General features: G+C 45.3%; 1 protein-coding gene across 1 annotated transcript in view; it reads right to left on the minus strand.

The window, feature by feature from the left end:
- ZGRF1 (zinc finger GRF-type containing 1) overlaps positions 1–12980 on the minus strand; it is a 43938-nt gene extending 30958 nt beyond the window's left edge. Inside the window, exons 1-7 of the mRNA XM_045586023.1 lie at positions 12617–12980; positions 10569–10754; positions 7023–7146; positions 4657–5291; positions 2976–3114; positions 2372–2556; positions 666–862 (exon numbers count right to left, since the gene is read on the minus strand). Of these exons, the coding sequence (XP_045441979.1) occupies positions 666–862; positions 2372–2556; positions 2976–3114; positions 4657–5291; positions 7023–7146; positions 10569–10754; positions 12617–12643 (1493 nt within the window). The 5' untranslated portion in view covers positions 12644–12980. The remainder of the gene's footprint in view (positions 1–665; positions 863–2371; positions 2557–2975; positions 3115–4656; positions 5292–7022; positions 7147–10568; positions 10755–12616) is intronic.
- Positions 12981–19275: the final 6295 nt, after the last annotated feature.

The following is a 19275-nucleotide window of genomic DNA, read 5'->3' on the forward strand; positions in this document are numbered from 1 at the left end:
GTTCATCATTTCACCTTTTACCCTATCCCAGAGGTTTCCCCACTTTGCTCTGTCCCACCTCCCTAATCTATCACCAATGAATGTCATGTAACTCACCTACGTCCCCTTCCTTTGATTTCAGTGTATAAATATAGAAATGTAACCCGCCATTCTCCAGAGCATTATCTCAACCCATTGAGGTTCTGCTTCCCAGCATATGTCGACAGTTTGGCTCAAATAAACTCACTAAAATTCTTTACAGGTTTCAGTGGGTTTTTTCTTCCGTTAACATTACTAAATTATCATGCACATGCTCAGTATATAATAGCTCCCTTTTGGGCAGTCCTGGTGCTATGAAACATGTTTCCAAACGCAGCACTTGCTACCTACATGGGCTGTGGCAGGCCACCACCTATGGCCAACCCTGCCCTCATCAAAGCCACGCTGTGGCTGCTTCAGCAGAGTTTCCCTTGGGATTGGGACTATGTATAAGAACGATTAGAAAAATAACATGCCTGCAGTTACCTGGTATCGCTGGATGCAGAGAGGGGCCAGCATGGCGTTAGGGCACTGTTCCCCTCAGCAGGAAGCACGAGATGTGCTTTTAGGCACCTTATCTCCTCAGCCTCCCTCGGAACCTAGGGGACCGCTCTCTGTTAGAGACGCTGTTTGCTATGAGCACACACCTCACAGAAAGCTGGCACTCCTCGTAGAGGGCGATGCTCTGGCTCCGGAGGTACAAGCCAATGCTCTTCACGTCACTGAGCACCAGGGCGGGTGCAGAGTCCTCCTGTGTGATGTGTCCTGGGGTCGCTTCTTCAAACCACTTAAAAAAGTTACACCTGTCAGCTCTGGGTGCATCACAGGTATAAAAGAGACGACCCTAAGGAGAAGATAATACAATTCAGTAAGAAAAAATGTTTCTACTTTATACTGTTTTTTTTAAAAAGGAAAGTCCTTTTTTAAAAAATTATTGATTTGAGGAGAGGGAGGAGGAGAGAGGGAGGGAAGGAAGGAGGAAGGGAGGGAGAAAGAGAGAGAACTGTCAACTTATCTTCCACCTATTTATGCACTCACTGGTTGCTTCCTGCAGGTGCCCTGACCCAGTATGGAACTTGCAGCCTTGGCAAATTGGGACGACGACCTAACCAATGAGCAACCTGGCCAGGGCTCGTACTATGCTTGCTGAGGCTCCTCACAAAGTGTTTGGCATTAATGCACTTCAATATGTTAGTCATCACACAACTCAATCTTTTCATTAGTTTAAATAATAAATTAAAATTTAAAACCAGCTAGTTTTCCACTTGTTTTTTCCCTTATCAAAAAGTTACATGTTACATTATTCTGAGAATATAAGTTTGTTTGAAAAATACAATGTACTTTTTTTCTGATTTAAAGTGATCAGGGCTGCCAAAACCGGTTTGGCTCAGTGGACAGAGCATCAGCCTGCAGACTGAAAGGTCCCAGGTTCGATTCCGGTGAAAGGCATGGACCTTGGTTTTGGGCACATCCCCAGTAGGGGGTGTGCAAGAGGCAGCTGATTGATGTCTCTCTCTCATCGATGTTTCTGACTCTCTATCCCTCTGTCTTCCTCTCTGTAAAAAATCAATAAAATATATTTAAAAAATTAAAAAAATAAAGTGATCACTACCGACAGCCAGCCTGTGAGCTGACCAAGCAGCTGCAGATGTGGGAGCACTTGGCGCCTTTCTCACAGCCTTTCCCGCTCAATGATCTGCACATGTGCACACGATACACGTGTATAGATTGCTCTGCTCTTTAAAATAAAATTCAGACCTAACCATTATACCAACAACATACTACTAGTATGACAACTATGTCATCAAATAATATTTTAAAAATTAGTGGCTCCATAACATTTTATTCCATGGTTCTAATATTGTTTATGAACTCTCAGTTTTGACAACTATATTTAAACCAAGTTTACATGCTCAGCATGCAGACAAGGGAGGAAAACTTGTTACTGTTCGAGTTGGGTCCTATAAAGAGAACGCACCACACACTGACACAGACATTTCACTGTCTCCCATTGCTGTGCGTATTTAGCAAAATAAACAAGTCGGGGTGTGTTCTGTCCTCTGCCCTGGGGAGTCCCTTCCTCCTGACCTTCAGGCTCTCCCTGGGGCTGTGCGTGTTCCTCCTGCCTTACCTGCCACGGTGTAACCTTCCTTCCGTCCCTCTCCACCCACCACTGAGCTTTCAGTTCCTAAGCGATCTGAAGGTGGGCCTTCATTCATAGTTTTGTATCCCTGAGCACAGATCATCCTTCGATGCTACTATCGTTTGGGTTAGTTACTAAAGCCCAAGTAGAGGCTCCTGCACCTTTAAGGAGACAATGTTCTTGACAACAGGAGGGAAGAGGGAGCGAGACCTTGTTGGGACCCTCCTTCTTCACCATGACGAGCTTCGCGGGCCGCTGATGGCGGCAGGACGGCACACTGTTTCCCACAGTGCTCCCTCCCTCTCCGTGTGACGACGTGTAAAATGATATGTCGACTGCAGAAAGAGCTTTGTGCAGCCTCTGTGCCAACCCGCACAGCAGTATGTTCAGATGTTCTACGAAAAGCAAGGTGGAAATTAATCACAAAACAATGGCATGTCTGCATCCCATGGCGCTGCTTGTTAACCTGGAAAGAGCCTGTGAGCAGAGAACTATAAGCTAACACTGAGCTTAAGGGCACGGCTTGCCCATGGACAGTAGAACGAGCATCCAATCAGGCATCAGACTTAAACTCCCTCCTAACAGAACCACCTGTAACACTCAGAGTTTAAGAGAAAATAAAAAACTATAACTTAAAACACAGAATACTTTTCCCATTTTTAAAACAATCTGGATCTGATACTAAGTTACTGTCACGCTCGGGAGTAAATATGGGTGAAAACACACTCCGAGGAGAGTTTGCCACGAAAGCTCACACGGCAGAAACCGGGGCACACCGCCCACCCCGCACAGAACACAGACAGCACAGCCGTACCCACGAGACAGGCGGTGAAGACCTGCTTGTAGTGCGCGGGAGACCGGAAGGAGGCGGGCACGCGGGTCCGCCTTCGGGGAAGGAGAGCAGACCACATCTCCCGCCCACTGGGGAAGCACAGCTCAGAGACGTTTATCTCCTGCAACGGGAGTCACTCAGGTTAATACAACAACTAAAAATGCTGATTACTAGTGAGTAAGTTATTTCCTATAGACATGTTCAAGAAAATAAGCAATTTTTAAATTTTTCCAGAAACCTTGAAAATAATTTCCTAAGTTTAAATGAGAAACCAGTAATGGGGAGAATGGCCATGGGAGGTACTGTTACTAATGGGACTTTTTTTTTTTTTTAATATTGATTTTTTACAGAGAGGAAGGGAGAGAGATAGAGAGCTAGAAACATCGATGAGAGAGAAACATCGACCAGCTGTCTCCTGCACACCCCCCACTGGGGATGTGCCCGCAACCAATGTACATGCCCTTGACCGGAATCAAACCTAGGACCTTTCAGTCCGCAGGCCGACGCTCTATCCACTGAGCCAAACCAGTTTCGACAGGACTAACTTTTCTTGTAGGCCCCTCGCTAAGTTTTAAATAGTTTTTGGGAGAAAAAGTTAGTAGATGTGAGTGGATCACTATCTTTGCTACGATTGTAAAAATTGCTGCTTGGCTAGTGTGGCTCAGTGGTTGAGCTTTGACCCATGAACCAGGAGGTCATGATTCCTGAACAGGCAGGCACATGCCCAGGTTTCAGGCTCAGTCCCCAGTAGCGGGCATGCAGGGGGCAGCTGACAGATATCTATCATCATGTATGTGTCTATCTCCCTCTCCCTCTCCCTCTCTCTTCCATCAATAAAGATATCTTAAAAAAAAAAATTGCTCACGTGTGTGAGATGTACCTTTACCTCAATGATAATCTGATCAATGAATGGAGCTGAGAAAAATAAAGTCATAGTATGGCAGTACTGCGGGTGGCGTGGAACAGTCGGATCAATGGTTAAGAACCACTGTGGCCCAGGCGGGTGTAGCTCAGCGGTTGAGCATCGACCCAGGAACCAAGAGGTCACCGGTTCGATTCCTGGTCAGGGCATATGCCCAGGTTGTGGGCTTGGATCCCCAGTTGGGGGGTAGGGTTGCAGGAGGCAGCCAATCAATGATTATCTCTCATCATTAATGTTTCTATCTCTCTCTCCCTCTGGAGAGATAGCATCTGGCTAAATGTTGCACCAGATGCTTCCCAATGTGGAATTTCTCTTAACACTCACAACTACTAGGAAAGACCTTAAATCAAAGCAGATGTTATAGAAAACTCAAAAACATAAAGCCTTGCCAAAACCGGTTTGGTTCAGTGGATAGAGCGTCGGTCTGCAGACTGAGAAGTCCCAGGTTTAATTCTGGTCAAGGGCATGTACCTTGGTTGTGGGCACATCCCCGGTAGGGGGTGTGCAGGAGGCAGCTGGTCCATGTTTCTCTCTCATCGTTTCTAGCTCTCTATCCCTCTCCCTTCTTTTCTGTGGAAAATCAATAAAATATATTTAAAAAATAAATAAATATAAACTGACTCTCTCCATTCCACAATTCATCCTTTAAAAAAACACACATAGCCATCAGCTCCAAGAGTAAATCCTTTCTCTGTTGAAATTCAGACCAGGCCTACTGGGAGCACTAGGACACGTCCTCACCTGTGAGCCGGTGGCACAGGCAGACTCTTCCCACACATCCCGAACGTCCTCGGCCTTGGATGCAGACTGCAGCCGCACAGACAGCGCTTTCCTGCGGCAAACAAGGTCCCGGGCACCCGCGCCCTGCTGCTGCCGCTGCCGGAGCTCGCCCCTCACCCTCTGCAGAGGCGTGGGGCCCGAGGAGCCGGCCCCGGCATCGCTGCGTCTCTCACCTGCGTCACCAAGACACATCCCCATGGCCGTGGCAGGGCAGCCATCCGTGCCACTCGCCTCCGCTGGGCTTGGAGTCGGCAAGGCACACGGGGGCGTGCTTTGGTATTTCAGCCACCTGCTGTGAGCAGACATTCGATGGAGAAGTGAGACACCCCCTGGGGGCGCTTCCATGGACACCTGACACAAAAGGGTTTCACTCTGGTCCTCGGGCCCGGAGCTGGGAGGAAGGACGGCTGGCTCCTCACACAGGCTGAACGGGGGAGATCCAGGAGGCGGCTGCCAGCCCCGGGCGGCACAGGCCCCAGGGTCACGGTCAGGTGGCCCAGCAGCTGGGGGCACAGTAGCGAGGGCAGCGAGGGCTCCACTGACTAAAGGAAGCCTTGGAAGGTGCTGGTCCTCCAGGGAACTGAATCTTCCCATCCCTGGAAAAAAGCCAATTATTTAGAAGTGTATTAAATCATTGTTGAGGCTCTAAAAAATTGTGGGTATCTACACAAAACAGAAAAAAATACTTTAACGTGCCTTTTCAAAATCATTTATTTCTTTTTAAAATAAAATTCTAATGGTTTTAGTCTCAAGGAAAGACTTCAAAGATGAATTAAAAGACTCTGAGCCTGGCAGGTATAGCTCAGTGGCTGAGCACGGACCTATGGCCCAGGGTCTATTCCCAGCCAGGGACCATGCCCAGGCTGTGAGTTCTAGCCCCGGTGTGGGCGAGCAGGAGGCAGCTGAGCTATGATTTTTCTCTCATCATTGGTGTTTCTGTCCTCTCTCCCTTCTTGTCTGAAATCAATAAAAATATATCTTAAAAACATATTTTAAGAAAAGACTAAAACTATTTTAAGGTTGATGAACTTGAAACTTTTTCTTTTTCCCTTCAGCAAACTATTTCCCCCCAATTAGTACATTCTATTTACATGGCACCGACTTTTTCAGAGAACTTTCAGTCAAGAGGGGAATCATCACCCATTTCACGGACGAGATAATCGAGGCCCAAAGGTAACAAGACCAACTGGCACTCAGGATGAAAACCCAGAGAGACTGTCCTCAACTTTACATTCCTTCTCCAGAGACTGAAGTTTGGGGTTCGTTTATCCTTGTCACTGTAACTTCCTTTACATATTTATTACACTCACTAATTAATATGTTGACCGTAAGGGGAAAGATTTTTAGCTTTAGTTTGATCTATTGGTATGTGATACGAGTTTTGGCAAATTTTGGATGAGTGTAATAACAGGTAGAGCGCTGAAAAGGTAGAAGGCAGTGATGTGAATAAACGAATGGTGAGAACATATAAGCTTAAGTTTTACCAGATGGCGCCTTTTCCTGTTTGATAACAATGTGCCTCCTGGGAGGTTTCTGTTTTTTGGAAATAAACTGGAGTTCACTTGGGAAGCTAGAAAAGCGGTACTCTTTCAATAAGCAATCAAGCAACACGATGGAGAAGGTAAGGCCGGGGAAATGCAGCGGCTCCTGGTGCGACTATGGAGACACCCATCACCCTGTCTCAGGTGACTCCTCCGTCTCAGGTGACTCCTCTGCACTGTTTGCTCTACCAGCCACACCCACGAAACCTGCTCCAAACACCCAGGCACATTGCAACGCTTTTTCATATCCACCCCCGACAAAGTCAGCCCATGCCGCCGCCTCACCCAGAACTTCAGGACTAGGAAGATGCACGGAGATCACGGGAGAGGACAGGTGGGGAGGTCCTGCGGAAAGCAGGGTTATCGAGAAGCGAGCGCCACTCTCAGGGAGGTCGGGGTGCGGGAACCAGGCCGGCACGCCAGGGCAGCAGCAGCTGGAGCGCTGGCTGAGCCTGCCAGGACCCCAGAGCAGAGGAGGGAAGCCCGTCATGCGGGTAACTGATGGCGCAGACCAGACACTCCTGCAGAGGGCGGACTCTGGGTTATGCTGGGGTTCTGGGTGCCCAGGAGCTGAGAGGAACCAGCGCCAGAGGAAGGAGAGAGCCACCTGCCACAGGAGAGCCCCGAGGCAGGCAGGCAGGCAGGCGGGGACGGCTTCAGGACGGCATGGGATCTGGTCCAACGTGTTCTTAGCAGGTAGCCATCTCTCAAACAGAAAGCTTCCTTTCACGGCAGACAGACATGAGCTTCTAGAACAACTGTGCAGGCGGAGGAAGGGAAGGCCACCTGGTGAAGGTCTTGCTTGCAGGGCCCCCTCGGGGACTTCTAGCAGGAAGGCCTCATCTTGTGAGCGCAGAGAGAGAGCGGAGGCGGGGCTTGGTGCTGAGCCCTCCTGTGCTGGCGGGGGCACCTGTCCAGAGAGAAACAAGGCTGCAGACCGGAGGCCTGGCTGCACTCCCAGGCTGAGCGAGCCAGGGATCCACGGTGACGCCGCCTCGGCCACACCATGCGGATGGAGTGCAGTGGGCAGACTCTCCCGCAGGACAGGGCAGGAGAAACTCACCCAAATCAGCCAGACCAGGGCCCAGTGATAAAGGCCCCAAGGGCTGGGAACCCTGAAACTGTGGATTACTAGTTCTGCTCTGAGACATGCATTATTACACGGTTTTTCTAGAAGCTCTGCATCTACCACGAGAATGGAACACACTGTATGCAGACCTCAGGCCCGCGGTGGGAAGCAACACAGCACACTTCGCGGTGCCTGGGCCAGCCTGGCTTGCTGGCACCCGCTCCAGCACAGCTGGCGCTCACTGCTCCTGAACACGCACGTGCTGCCGTGGGTGCTGGGCCCTCAGCGGAGCCTACAGTGCCAAACTCAGACGCTATCTGCAGGAAACCTTCGTTGACTTTCTTATGGTATCCAAACAGGTAACACTGTGATCGCAAAGAGCCCAACTGACCCAAAACCACGAATCTGTAAGAGTGGCTGGTTTGGAAGGAGACAAGCCAGAGGGTGCCGGCTGCACAATTCCACAGGCCCACGGGCTATGGTCTCTCCCACGTGCCCTAGAGCAGTGGCCGGCAAACTGCAGCCAGCCGAGGTTTGCCACTCAGTTGACTAATGGGTTTGCCGACCACTGCCTTAGGGAAAAACACTTAAAAAACATTTTAGCTATGTACTAATGTCTTTAACCTGAAGTCAAAACGTCTGGGTAAGGGTAATGCCTTAGCAATGGTCAGCAAACTCATTAGTCAACAGAGCGGCAAACTGCCCTAGAGGCGATTCGACCTGATGAGTGATTTGGCATTTCTTCCATTGGCCCCGAGAAAACAATTCATTTATTTATTTTTTAATATATTTGTATTGATTTCAGAGAAGAAGAGAGAGGAAGATCGATGAGAGGAAATCATGGATTGGCTACCTCCTGCACATCCCCTTCCCCCCAATGTGTCCTGATTGGGAATCGATCAGAGACCTCTTGGTTCATAGGCCAACGTTCAACTATGAGCCATACCTATCAGGCAGAAGGCCCGTTTCTGAGGATTAGCACACATGTATTCTTTTCATTTCATTCCTGTCTCCTGTCCAAGTGAAACGATTGTCACTAAGACCATGTACTTAGTACTTACTAATATACTATTTGTTACTTAAAAACAACACTTGAAAGTGAACTACAGAACCTAAAACCTGTTGGGTTTCCTTGAAACATGACAGACTCTGACTTGAACTGACTGGGTCATGGGGTTTGTTCTGAGGATCCATGTCCAGCCTGAGGGGCTCAGGCCGAGACGGCCTGTCCGGAGCAGGAAGACCAAGGACTGAGCAGCTCCCATGATGTCCTCAGTGCCCTAAACTTCAAGGTACCGCTCCCAAATGAGTGACCTTTTTGGATATGTCACAGAACTCAATAGTCATCTTCTTTAGGAGTCTTTAATTTTGTTGTCGCTTCCAGAGATCAATCATCTTAAAATCTAACATGGCTGATGTATGGCCCCCAAATTCATGTGGAAGCCAAGTGCATGTGCCTGTATTTGGAAATAGGGCCTATAAAAGGTAAAAAGCTAAATGAACTCGCAAGCTAAGTGAGAGGCCCTGATAGGAGAGAATGAGTGCCTCCTCTACCCCCTCCCACACGCCCGCTCCCCGCTCCCATCCACACACACAAGGAATGGTCGTGTGAGTGCACAGAGTGGGCAGCCACCTACGAGCCAGAAGAACTCAAGAGAAAACCAAATTAGCCAGAACCTGGAGCTTGGACTTCAGCCTCAGAAATGTGAGCAATAAATTTATGTAAAACGCGCGGGCTGTGGCCCTCTGTGCAGCAGCCAGAGCTGACCGACATCCCTTCCCTTACTCACCTGGGAACCACCTTGGTCCCCCACCTTCAGAATCAGGAGTCTCTCTCCCTGTCTTCCCCCCCACCCTCCACATCCAATCCAGCAGCATCCACTTCTCCTCCGAATGATACCTGTGTCCCTGTCAAGTCCTCTGCACGCTTCCTGATACAACCTGCACTTCAAGTCGCTGTCACTCGGGCTCCCTGCTCCCCCTGCCCACCCACCAGATCCCCCACGGCATGTAAATCAAGTCTCGGGACTTTGTGCTGACGCCCCTTCAGGGACAACCCCACACTGTTACCCTCACAGGCAGGACTTGGTGTGCCTGGCCCGCTCCTAGTCCCCATCGCCTCCCCTCTCACTGACCGTCAGCTGGGGGCGCCCACCCACCAGTTCTGCAATCTCAGGGAAGCAGGAGGCCTTGTCCCCTAGAAGTGAGACAGGAAATCCTGCTTCTGGATCGTGTGACTAACAGAAGATGCCTTGTGGGCATGTGTTCACGACACCACATGGATGTTCGCAGCAGCATGAGCCATCAGAGGCATAGATGAGCTGGGGGCATACAATGGCCCACGCACCAGCCCAGAGAACGAGTAACCTCACCCACAGGCAACAGCAGCGATGGATTTCAAGACTGCTTGCTACTTATATACAACTTTAAAAGCAAAACGGAGAGGGGACTGCTGGAGGCTGGTCCTGCCGTTTCCTAAGGATGGATTCGCTCTGAGATCATTCCTGTGCTTATTCTGTACATGTGTAGTGGTTAATAAAAAGGAAATTTAAACATCTTCTTAACAGACACTGCTCAAATACACCCAGGCATGACTTCTACGTGGTAGCAATGCGAGGGACTTGGTGTCATACTTGGGGGGGAAATAGAAGGAAAAAAAATCTACCAGCTGCTAAACCACATGTGTCAAACACAAGGCCCGCGGGCCAAATCCAGCCCGCCAGGCCTTGCAATGTGGCCCGCACTGCGCTGTCATCACTGCACTCCGCTGCGTTTCCATCACAATGACAGTTTATGACTGTTCAGTAAACCAATTGGGCCCGCGATTTAGGCTGGATTTTAGATTTTGGCCCCTTCTCTGATTGAGTTCGACACCCCTATGCTAAACAAATGTAACCTGCCTGTACGCTACTGTCATAAATTCCCAGTCTTCTCTGAAGTGAAAAGTGATCTTTTAAATTCCTAATCCTACAAAAGCAATAAATCTTCCACATAAAATGCTTTGCCCTATTTAGTTTGATTTGAGATGTTATGTTTCTTGTCAATTTACTGAATTCCTTTTCAATTTACAACTGTACAAAGATTTAAACACGCTCCCTTTATAAAATTTAGCACTGACATACCGGAAATGATTTTGGGAGATGCAACTAGTATAAAAAGTTTTCTCATGGGGCGAGGGGGGGAGGGCTAGAGGAAAAAGGAGAGCATATGTAATACTTTCAACAATAAAAATTATAAAATAATAAAAACAAAAACCTTTTTACCTGCAAGTAGTCAACTTGCACACGAGTGCGAGGCAGCTTGGTTGCCCAAGCACAGGTGTCGGCCGTGGAGCTGTTGTGCTCGGGGTGACCAGGGAGCTGGCTACACTCCAGCGGCAGGCAGTGCCCTCGGACCATCACAGCACTGGTCGCAGATCCCTGCACTTGATGCCCCTGGAACTCAACAGGCTACAGGGAAGTTAGTAACAATGGGTACAAATGTTTCACAATGTAATTATACCTAAGTCAGCTTTCTGTTAATATTTTTTTTTTTTTAATATTTTATTGATTTTTTTACAGAGAGGAAGGGAGAGAGCGAGCTACAATAGAAACATCGATGAGAAACAGCTGCCTCCTGCATACCCCCTACTGGGGATGTGCCTGCAACCAAGGTACATGCCCTTGACCGGAATAGAACCTGGGACCCTTGTGTCCGCAGTTAGGGCTCTATTAATATTATTAATGTAAATAAGGACGAAGGAACTTATGCTCTTATCCTACGACTTGCTAAAGGTAACTGAAGTGCACTGATTTAACTGGGTTCCAGTTCAACAGCAACAAGTGTGAATTTTATTATGACACAGAAGTGCACTCCTAATGAGCTAACTGAGCCAGGAGCACACGGCTGCCCCTCTCTCTGCCCTTCACCGCCCACTGCAGGACGTCCCACTGAAGACGTGCTGGTCACTGCGGCCAGTTTCTGCTACCGGAACCAGCTCTGCTGGAGCACCCGAGGACAGGCCCTTTGCTTCATTGGTGCCCGTGAATCCTCACACCAAGCTTGGCAGAGGGGGCAGCAAGAAATACGACAACAGAAGGGGAAGGGACACAGGGAGCGCTTTTCCTGAAGTTTTGTAAATAATCAGGCTTCACTCCGAGGATCTGCCTCCCAAAGATTTTATCCCCTGCTTGAGAGCAAAGGCCTGATGTGACCCCAACAGAGGCAGCAGGCTCTCAGGCTGCAGCCTTCTCTGCTGCCCCCCGGAGGGCGCTGGTGTTGTCACACCAGCCCGAGCCTCCCCAGAACTGGAAAAGTACTACCGTGTTTCCCCGAAAATAAGACATCCTCCGAAAATAAGACCTACCACACGGAAAGATAAGACATCTCCTGAAAATAAGACCTTGTGCAACTTTGGGAGAAAAAATTAATATAAGCCGAAACCAGTTTGGCTCAATGAATAGAGAGTCGGCTTGGGGACTGAAGGGTACCAGGTTCGATTCCGGTCAAGGGCATGTACCTTGGTTGCAGGCATGTCCCCAGTAGGGGGTGTGCAAGAGGCAACTGATCGATGACTCTCTCTCATCGATGTTTCTAGCTCTCTATCTCTCTCCCTTCCTCTCTGAACAAAATCAATAAAATATATTTTTTTTAAAATTAATATAAGACACTGCCTTATTTTCGGGGAAACAGGGTAGTAAGAAGGCTAATCGTGCCAAAGAAATGTACCTAGAGGACATATTTATTCCTAACTGACAAATGAACAAAATGACCATGAGGCAAATGAATATTCTTAGTTAAAAATGAATATTCTAAGTCACACATTTGTAAGGAAAACCAAATCTAAAATGTCCCAGGACTTTTGTTGGCAACATTACTCTGAATTTTAAAAACACACATTCCAATGTACAAAGTCTGCTGTGCTGGGCGAAGGCAGTCTCCACTGCACAGAGGCCTTGTTCTCTGTGCCTGCGGCTCCCTCCTCTCCTGGAGTCGCTGGGTGTAGGAGTCATCAGCTGGAGGCCAGGCGGGGTGTGGCTCCCCAGTGCCCCAGTGCTGGGCTATGGGCCCTTGTGTGGGCGCTTCGGTCCCGGCTCTGAAGAGCTGTCATTAACTGCACTTCACAGCCCTTCACGGCCTCCTGTTAGGCCACTAGTGACACAGAGGGCTCAAGACCAAACACAGGTCAGAAGCCTCTCGTTTCTCCTATTCTTAAGCCCAGGGAGGGGTACGCATTATCTCACCAACCTCTGCCTGTGAAAACTCTAAAGACTGTAAAGAACCACAGGAAAACACACTCAGTTAGAAAATCAATGTTCTTCACAGGTTTTACCTGAGGGTCCCAGGTTGTTCTCTCCATCTGTGTAGGAGTAACAGCTGGAAAAATGGTCTCTTCTCCACTTTCCAAGGAAAAGGACTAGAATAAAAGACCAGTAAGTATGTTAAGAGTTTGATGGGAAAATGCTCCAAAACTGGAAGTTAGGTTTGCCCTTTGAAAAACACTTGTCATTTCTATCTCCCTCCTTTCTCTCTAGACATGTAACAAGCCACCACTGACAAAAGGTACCTCTAAAGGAGGCACCATGCTAATTAACCTTAAAACACATGGGAAAATCCTGATTCTAAAACTTTAATTGAACCTTTAACACTAGAAAAAATTACTGGGTACAGTATAAATCAGTCATCAAACCTGAAGCTGATGTTAATGAGAATTATTTAATTCAAAGATTAGTATGAAATTAAAGGAGGAAAAACTGTAAACAGTGTAACAGTTTATTTAAAGGAATCATCTAGCAACCAAAAAACACAAGATATTGACAACATTTTAATTTCAAGACAGCTGTAGTGAGTGTAGTAAGAAAGTAATTACAGAAATAAAGATTAAAATTTTACTTTGGAAGACTGTGAGACCTTTCCCATGACTGTAAGATTACAACAGATTTCTAAAAACATATGGGCTAACGTGGCTTAGTGGTTCAGTGTTGCCACCAGGTCAGGGATGATTCCCAGATAGGGCACATGCCCCGGTTTCTGGCTCGATCTCCAGTAGGAGGAGGCAGCCAAGTGACGTTTCTCTTCTTTCCTTTCCTCTCTCTCTCAAACCAAATATATACATAGATGGCAACTTACTCTGGAGGAAATACAGTGATGGTGTTTATTTGCAGTTTATACTTGGTAATAACTGTCCTTGAAAAAGTTTAAACATATTTTTTCCAGTGGGAAAAGAACAAGAAAGTGATCACTTGTAAGTTATATGATGCAATTGCTGACTGCCAATGATCCTATCATCTACGGTGATAATGCCCAAGTCACCACAGCACGGATTTATTTGTCCTGCTTGGTTTTAGGCAGCAGAGCTGTGAGTGCAGCTGTAACCACCAATGACAACGTGTGGATCAGGTGATGCTTGTGTATTTGCAAAATTAGCTTAATGAAAAAGACTATTTACCTAATCTTATAGACAACATGGAGCATTTACACAAAAGACAGCAGGTTCAGCCAATGAGTATATCTGGTAAATACAAGTAATTTGAAAACTGACAGTGTAAAAAATAACATAAAATTATACGCCATGTCCACATGCACAAATGTAACTTTGGCAACGTTGCGTTTTATAAGTTAACTCGCCTGCAGAGACTGCAGTGGTCCACTTTGGTCAACGTCACTTTCTCTCATCATCATGGAGGCAGAACACTATTATAAGAGAAACCAAAGGCAACAGCAAGTTACAAACAGCATAAAGTTTGTATAAAGTCTCACATATATGTGAGAACACCACAATAATCAAATGAATAAAAACTAAATTTGATTAAAGACTACTTTCACATTGCAAGAATTTGAAAAGACTTCAACAGTACTGATGACTATGAAGTTAAATATTCATATTGTAAATAGAAAGATTTTTAGGTTTGACAATTTATCTCAAGAACCTAGGAAAAGTTGTTCCCAGAATTACACTTCTGGGAATCCAATCTCAGAAAGTAACTTAAATGTAAACAATGATTTGTATATAAAAACCTTTATTAGCCGAAACTGGTTTGGCTCAGTGGTAGAGCGTCAGTCTGCGCACTGAAATGTCCCGGGGTCGATTCTGGTCAAGGGCATGTACCTTGGTTGCGGGCGCATCCCCGGTGGGGGGGTGTGCAAGAGGCAGCTGGTCGATGTTTCTCTCTCATCGACGTTTCTAGCTCTCTATCTCTCTCCCTTCCTCTCTGTAAAAATTCAATAAAATATATTTAAAAAAAAAAAAAAAAAAACCTTTACTAAAGTAATGCTGTACATCAGGCATGTCAAACTCAAAGGCTAACATGAACCAAATAAACAAGATTTAAGTTTGGGCTGCAAAAAAAGCAAAAGCTTCAATTTTCATAGAAACGTAGGTTTATTTCTATAGAGACATGCTGAATACAAAGGGCTAAAATAAATGAGTAGTCGTTAACATAATAGAACATTTTAATAAAAATATTTTTTCTTGAACATTAATTTACCAGATACTGAATAACTGCACAAATTAATAAGTATAACGCAAGTAAACATATTTACTTGTTTCCTGAAAGAAAAATATTTCCTGTTGTGCACACCAAACAAGTCAGTATAAGACTAATGATGTGGCAACTGGCTGCTTAAATATTCGCTGCTGGTATTAGTGGAGAGAAAAATGGTGTGCCTGCGCATAAGACACTTAAGGCAAATGAATGTAACATTATAGTAATCAGTCGTTAGTTCATTAATAATCCTATATAATGAAAGCCTAATATGCTAAGTGTCCATTCATCTGTTCAACCAAAGTATAATATGCTAATGATATGCTAAGGTTACTCAACTGCTTGCTATGACATGCACTGACCATAAGGGGGCAGTCAGCTGGTTGACCAATCACTATGACATGCACTGACCACCAGGGGGCACACACTTAGACTGATAGTTTAGCTTGCTGCTAGGGTATGGCTGATTGGGACTGGGTGAGACGGGCCAGACACACCCTAAAGCCCTCCTGCTGGCCAACCCCCACATCTCTCCCTGGCTCCAATTGTGCATCCGTGGGGTTCCTTAGCCTGGCCTGCGCCCTCTCGTAATCCAGGACCCCTCAGGGGATGTCGGAGAGCCGGTTTCAGCTTGATCCTGCAGGCCAGGCCAAGGGACCCCGCTGGTGCACAAATTTGTACACCGGGCCTCTAGTCCTATATAATAAAAGACTAATATGCAAATTGACCAAACAGCAGACTGAAAACCAGGGGGCAGATGCTCAATGCAGGAGTGGCCTCCCACAGGGGGAGTGCCACTCAGCAAGAAAGCAAGCTCACAGCTGGCAGAGCACATGGCAATGGCGGGAGCCTTTCCTGCCTCTGCGGCAGCACTAAGGATGTCCAACTGCTGGCTTAGGCCCGCTCTCCAAGTCAGTTGGACATCCCCTGAGGGCGCAGACTGCAAGAGGGCAGAGGCCGGGCAGAAGGATCCCCGAGTGCATGAATTTCATGCACTGGGCCTCTTATTTATAACAGGATATTATAAAAATTAAATCATAAAATTTTTATTAAAACATTTCTTCTATACTGTTATATTGGCTGGGCTGCAAAAATATTCAAGGTGGGCCGCATGCGCCCGTGACCTGTGAGTTTGACATACTTGCTATACATAATCAAAATGCTCAAAAATAGTGATCTGGCCGAAGCCGGTTTGGCCAAGTGGATAGAGTGTCGGTCTGTGGACTGAAAAGTCCCAGGTTCGATTCCAGTCAAGGGCAGGTACCTTGGTTGCGAGCACATCCCCAGTAGGGGGTGTGCAAGAGGCAGCTGGTCGATGTTTCTCTTCTCATCGATGTTTTTAGCTCTCTATCTCTCTCCCTTTCTCTCTATTAAAAATCAATAAAATATATATATTTTTTAAAATAGTGATCTTTTTGTCCAAAGCATAGGGTAACCACAGGATGAGATACTAAATAACCTGTGAAAGATATTTATGGCCCTGGCCAGGTACCTCAGTTTTTTAAAGGATTGTCCCAACATGCCTAGGTTTCAGGTTCAATCTCCAGTCAGGACACATATAGGAAGCAACCAGTGAGTGAATGGGTAAGTGGAACAAATCATTTCTCTCAAAAATAAATCAATTAAAAATAAAATAAAAATTCTCTTTAAAGGAAGAAAGATATTTTTAATGTTTTTAGTAATGTGAGGAATGACAGGTCTGACCATATTTTTTTAAATTTCCCAAAAGCTGGAAATGTTAATAATTAACTCTGTATTTAAAAAAGGGAGGGAAATCCAGATGCAGAGAAAAAAGACCAACAACTGAAAACTAGAGTAAAATACAAAACCGGGACAAGTGGAACATTTAGCCTTTTTCTCAATGTCTGCTCGGAAGAGCAGTGCCATGCACTGAAAGAACTGTCCTCCAAAGGTGCTGAGGGTCCACTGAGCGCTGATCTAGATGACCAATTCCAGAGCTTCGATTCATCCTGGCAGAGCAGGTACTATGTTACTGCCATGGTTCCCCGAATAGCACTTTGGGCTTCTGCAGATATTTTACATCTGAGCCAAGTACAGTGTCACCCAACATGTCAGACACTGAGAAAACTAAGTCAAGGTCAGATCTCACGTTATTTCTTTCAATGACAGCATACCCATGTGAAGCTGGGTTTTAGGAAATTGCTATAAGAATCAGTTCCCATGCAGGAATCAATGTGATGCAAGAAATCTAACCTGGTCCCAGGTTTGAGCAGCTGTGCAGTGCCCAAGTGCACACATACCATTAGAAACTGTGTCTATGCAAAAATAAAACGCTTATGGTAATCAGTTCACAATGTACATATGTACCACTTTACCTTGCATTCCTCCTACTAATGCAATGGTACATGTCAATCATATCTCAATAAAACATGGAAAAAGAAAAAAAAATGCCTACTAAGTTACTAGGACACCAACTATACAATAAGTGAACTGCTGGGTATTTCTTTTGGCCGAGGGATGAAAACATTATTACAACATAAGATACAAGGTGAGGTTATGAACCTAGATTAGCTTGGGATTCTCTATATATTATAATCTCATTATAACTACAGAACATTCTATATCAAAATAAAAGATGGTGATAGAAGAAGTAATGTACCAGTTGAGACTCCTGGTTCAGACGAGGAAACTGTAGAACGGCTGGCAAAATTGGAACCAATGGCTTCCCAGCTATAACAGACAATGCCCAATGATTTTACTCAACATACATACAGCAGTGCTTTAACATTTTACTTAAAATGTTATTTCTAAAACTAAATGAAACAAGAAATAAAATTTAAATTTTAAGATGTGGCAAAGTCTTGATAACTGTTAAAAAAATCTTCAGCCCTAACCGGTTTGGCTCAGTGGATAGAGCGTCAGCCAGTGGACTGAAGGGTCCCAGGTTTGATTCCAGTCAAGAGCATGTACCTTGCTTGCGGGCACATCCCAGGATGGAGTGTGCAGGAGGCAGCTGATCGATGTTTCTCTCATCGATGTTTCTCTCTATACCTCTCCCTTCCTCTCTGTAAAAAAAAAAAAAAAAAAAAAAAAAAAAAAATCGCCGAAACCGGTTTGGCTCAGTGGTAGAGCGTCGGTCTGTGGACTGAAAGGTCCCAGGTTCGATTCCGGTCAAGGGCATATACATTGGTTGCGGGCACATCCCCGGTAGGGGGTGTGCAAGAGGCAGCTGGTCGATGTTTCTCTCTCATCGACGTTTCTAGCTCTCTATCTCTCTCCCTTCCTCCTCTCTATAAAATATCAATAAAATATATTTAAAAAAAAAAAAAAAAAAAAAATCAATGGAATATATTTTTTTAAATAAAATAAAATAAAAAGGAACTGGACATCCCAATAGTGTTGCTTAGTTGGTTGAATGCCGTCCTGTGCACCATAAGGTTGCCAGTTCCATTCCCAGTCAGGGCACATGTTTTAGGGTTTGATCATGGTCATGGCCATACAGAAAGGTAACCGATTAATGTTTCTCTCTCCCACTCATATCTCCCTCTCTCCCTCTCTCTCAGCATGTCCTCAGGTGAGGGTTTTTACTAGTAAAAAGGCACTGGATAAAAACTGTTTTTCCTTTACCATTTTCACCCAGGGGAAAAATTCTAAATTATTAATAGCTTGTTTCAGCTCTTCTACTGTAAACAGTGTCTTTCTCCTAGTCTATTTTCCGATTTTTATCATAGTGCTGTTGGCTGACTTCGCTGTTAATGAATCAACAATTACAGGACTAACACGGGACTTTTGTTAATGGGCTCATGACAACGTTCTGACCTGAGGTCTGAAGGAACCTAATTCTGTATTTCCCCTGAAAGTTATGGCTCATCCGTCACTAAGTGTTTGCAGTGACTTTATGTAACAACTACTGCGGGTAAAGAGAATGACTGGGACCCTCCTTTCCACCTTGATGAGGAAAAGAGATTTCTCAAAATTAAATTCTAAAATTCTTAAATCTTCATAGTAAGAATGTATATCCTTATGGCATTATATAATTACATCTAGCCATATTTATTTTCCAGGCTTTTTCCTGATTTTTAATTTTTTAGAAAACAAACTGTAATGATCATCATCAAATTTAACTACATTTTAAAGAAACATTTCGCAGTTATAATAATTTATTCCTATGTTCTCATCAATTTCTTAAACTAGCCAACTAAAAGATCAATTTTAACTTTTCTTTGAGTATCGTAAAGTACACCATTCACATTCAGGTGTACATAATATTTACTGTCTTACCAATGTTCTGTATTATTTCTTTTTAAAAATACTATTGTTGGCAACATACCATAAGCAAAGTAAAAAGACCAATGATATACTAAAAGAAAATATTTACAACATAGGTGTATCACAGGTAATGGGCTAATACATAATATATAAAGAACATGTATAAATCAATAAGAAAAATCACCATTAAAAATCTGACAAGGGGTGTAAGACATGAAAAAAATATATATACAAATGCTGCTTACATATATGAAAAGTGGGTCTATTTCCTTTGTAG

Source organism: Pipistrellus kuhlii, unplaced genomic scaffold (genome assembly GCF_014108245.1).
Source record: "Pipistrellus kuhlii isolate mPipKuh1 unplaced genomic scaffold, mPipKuh1.p scaffold_m20_p_21, whole genome shotgun sequence".
Lineage (NCBI taxonomy): Eukaryota > Metazoa > Chordata > Mammalia > Chiroptera > Vespertilionidae > Pipistrellus > Pipistrellus kuhlii.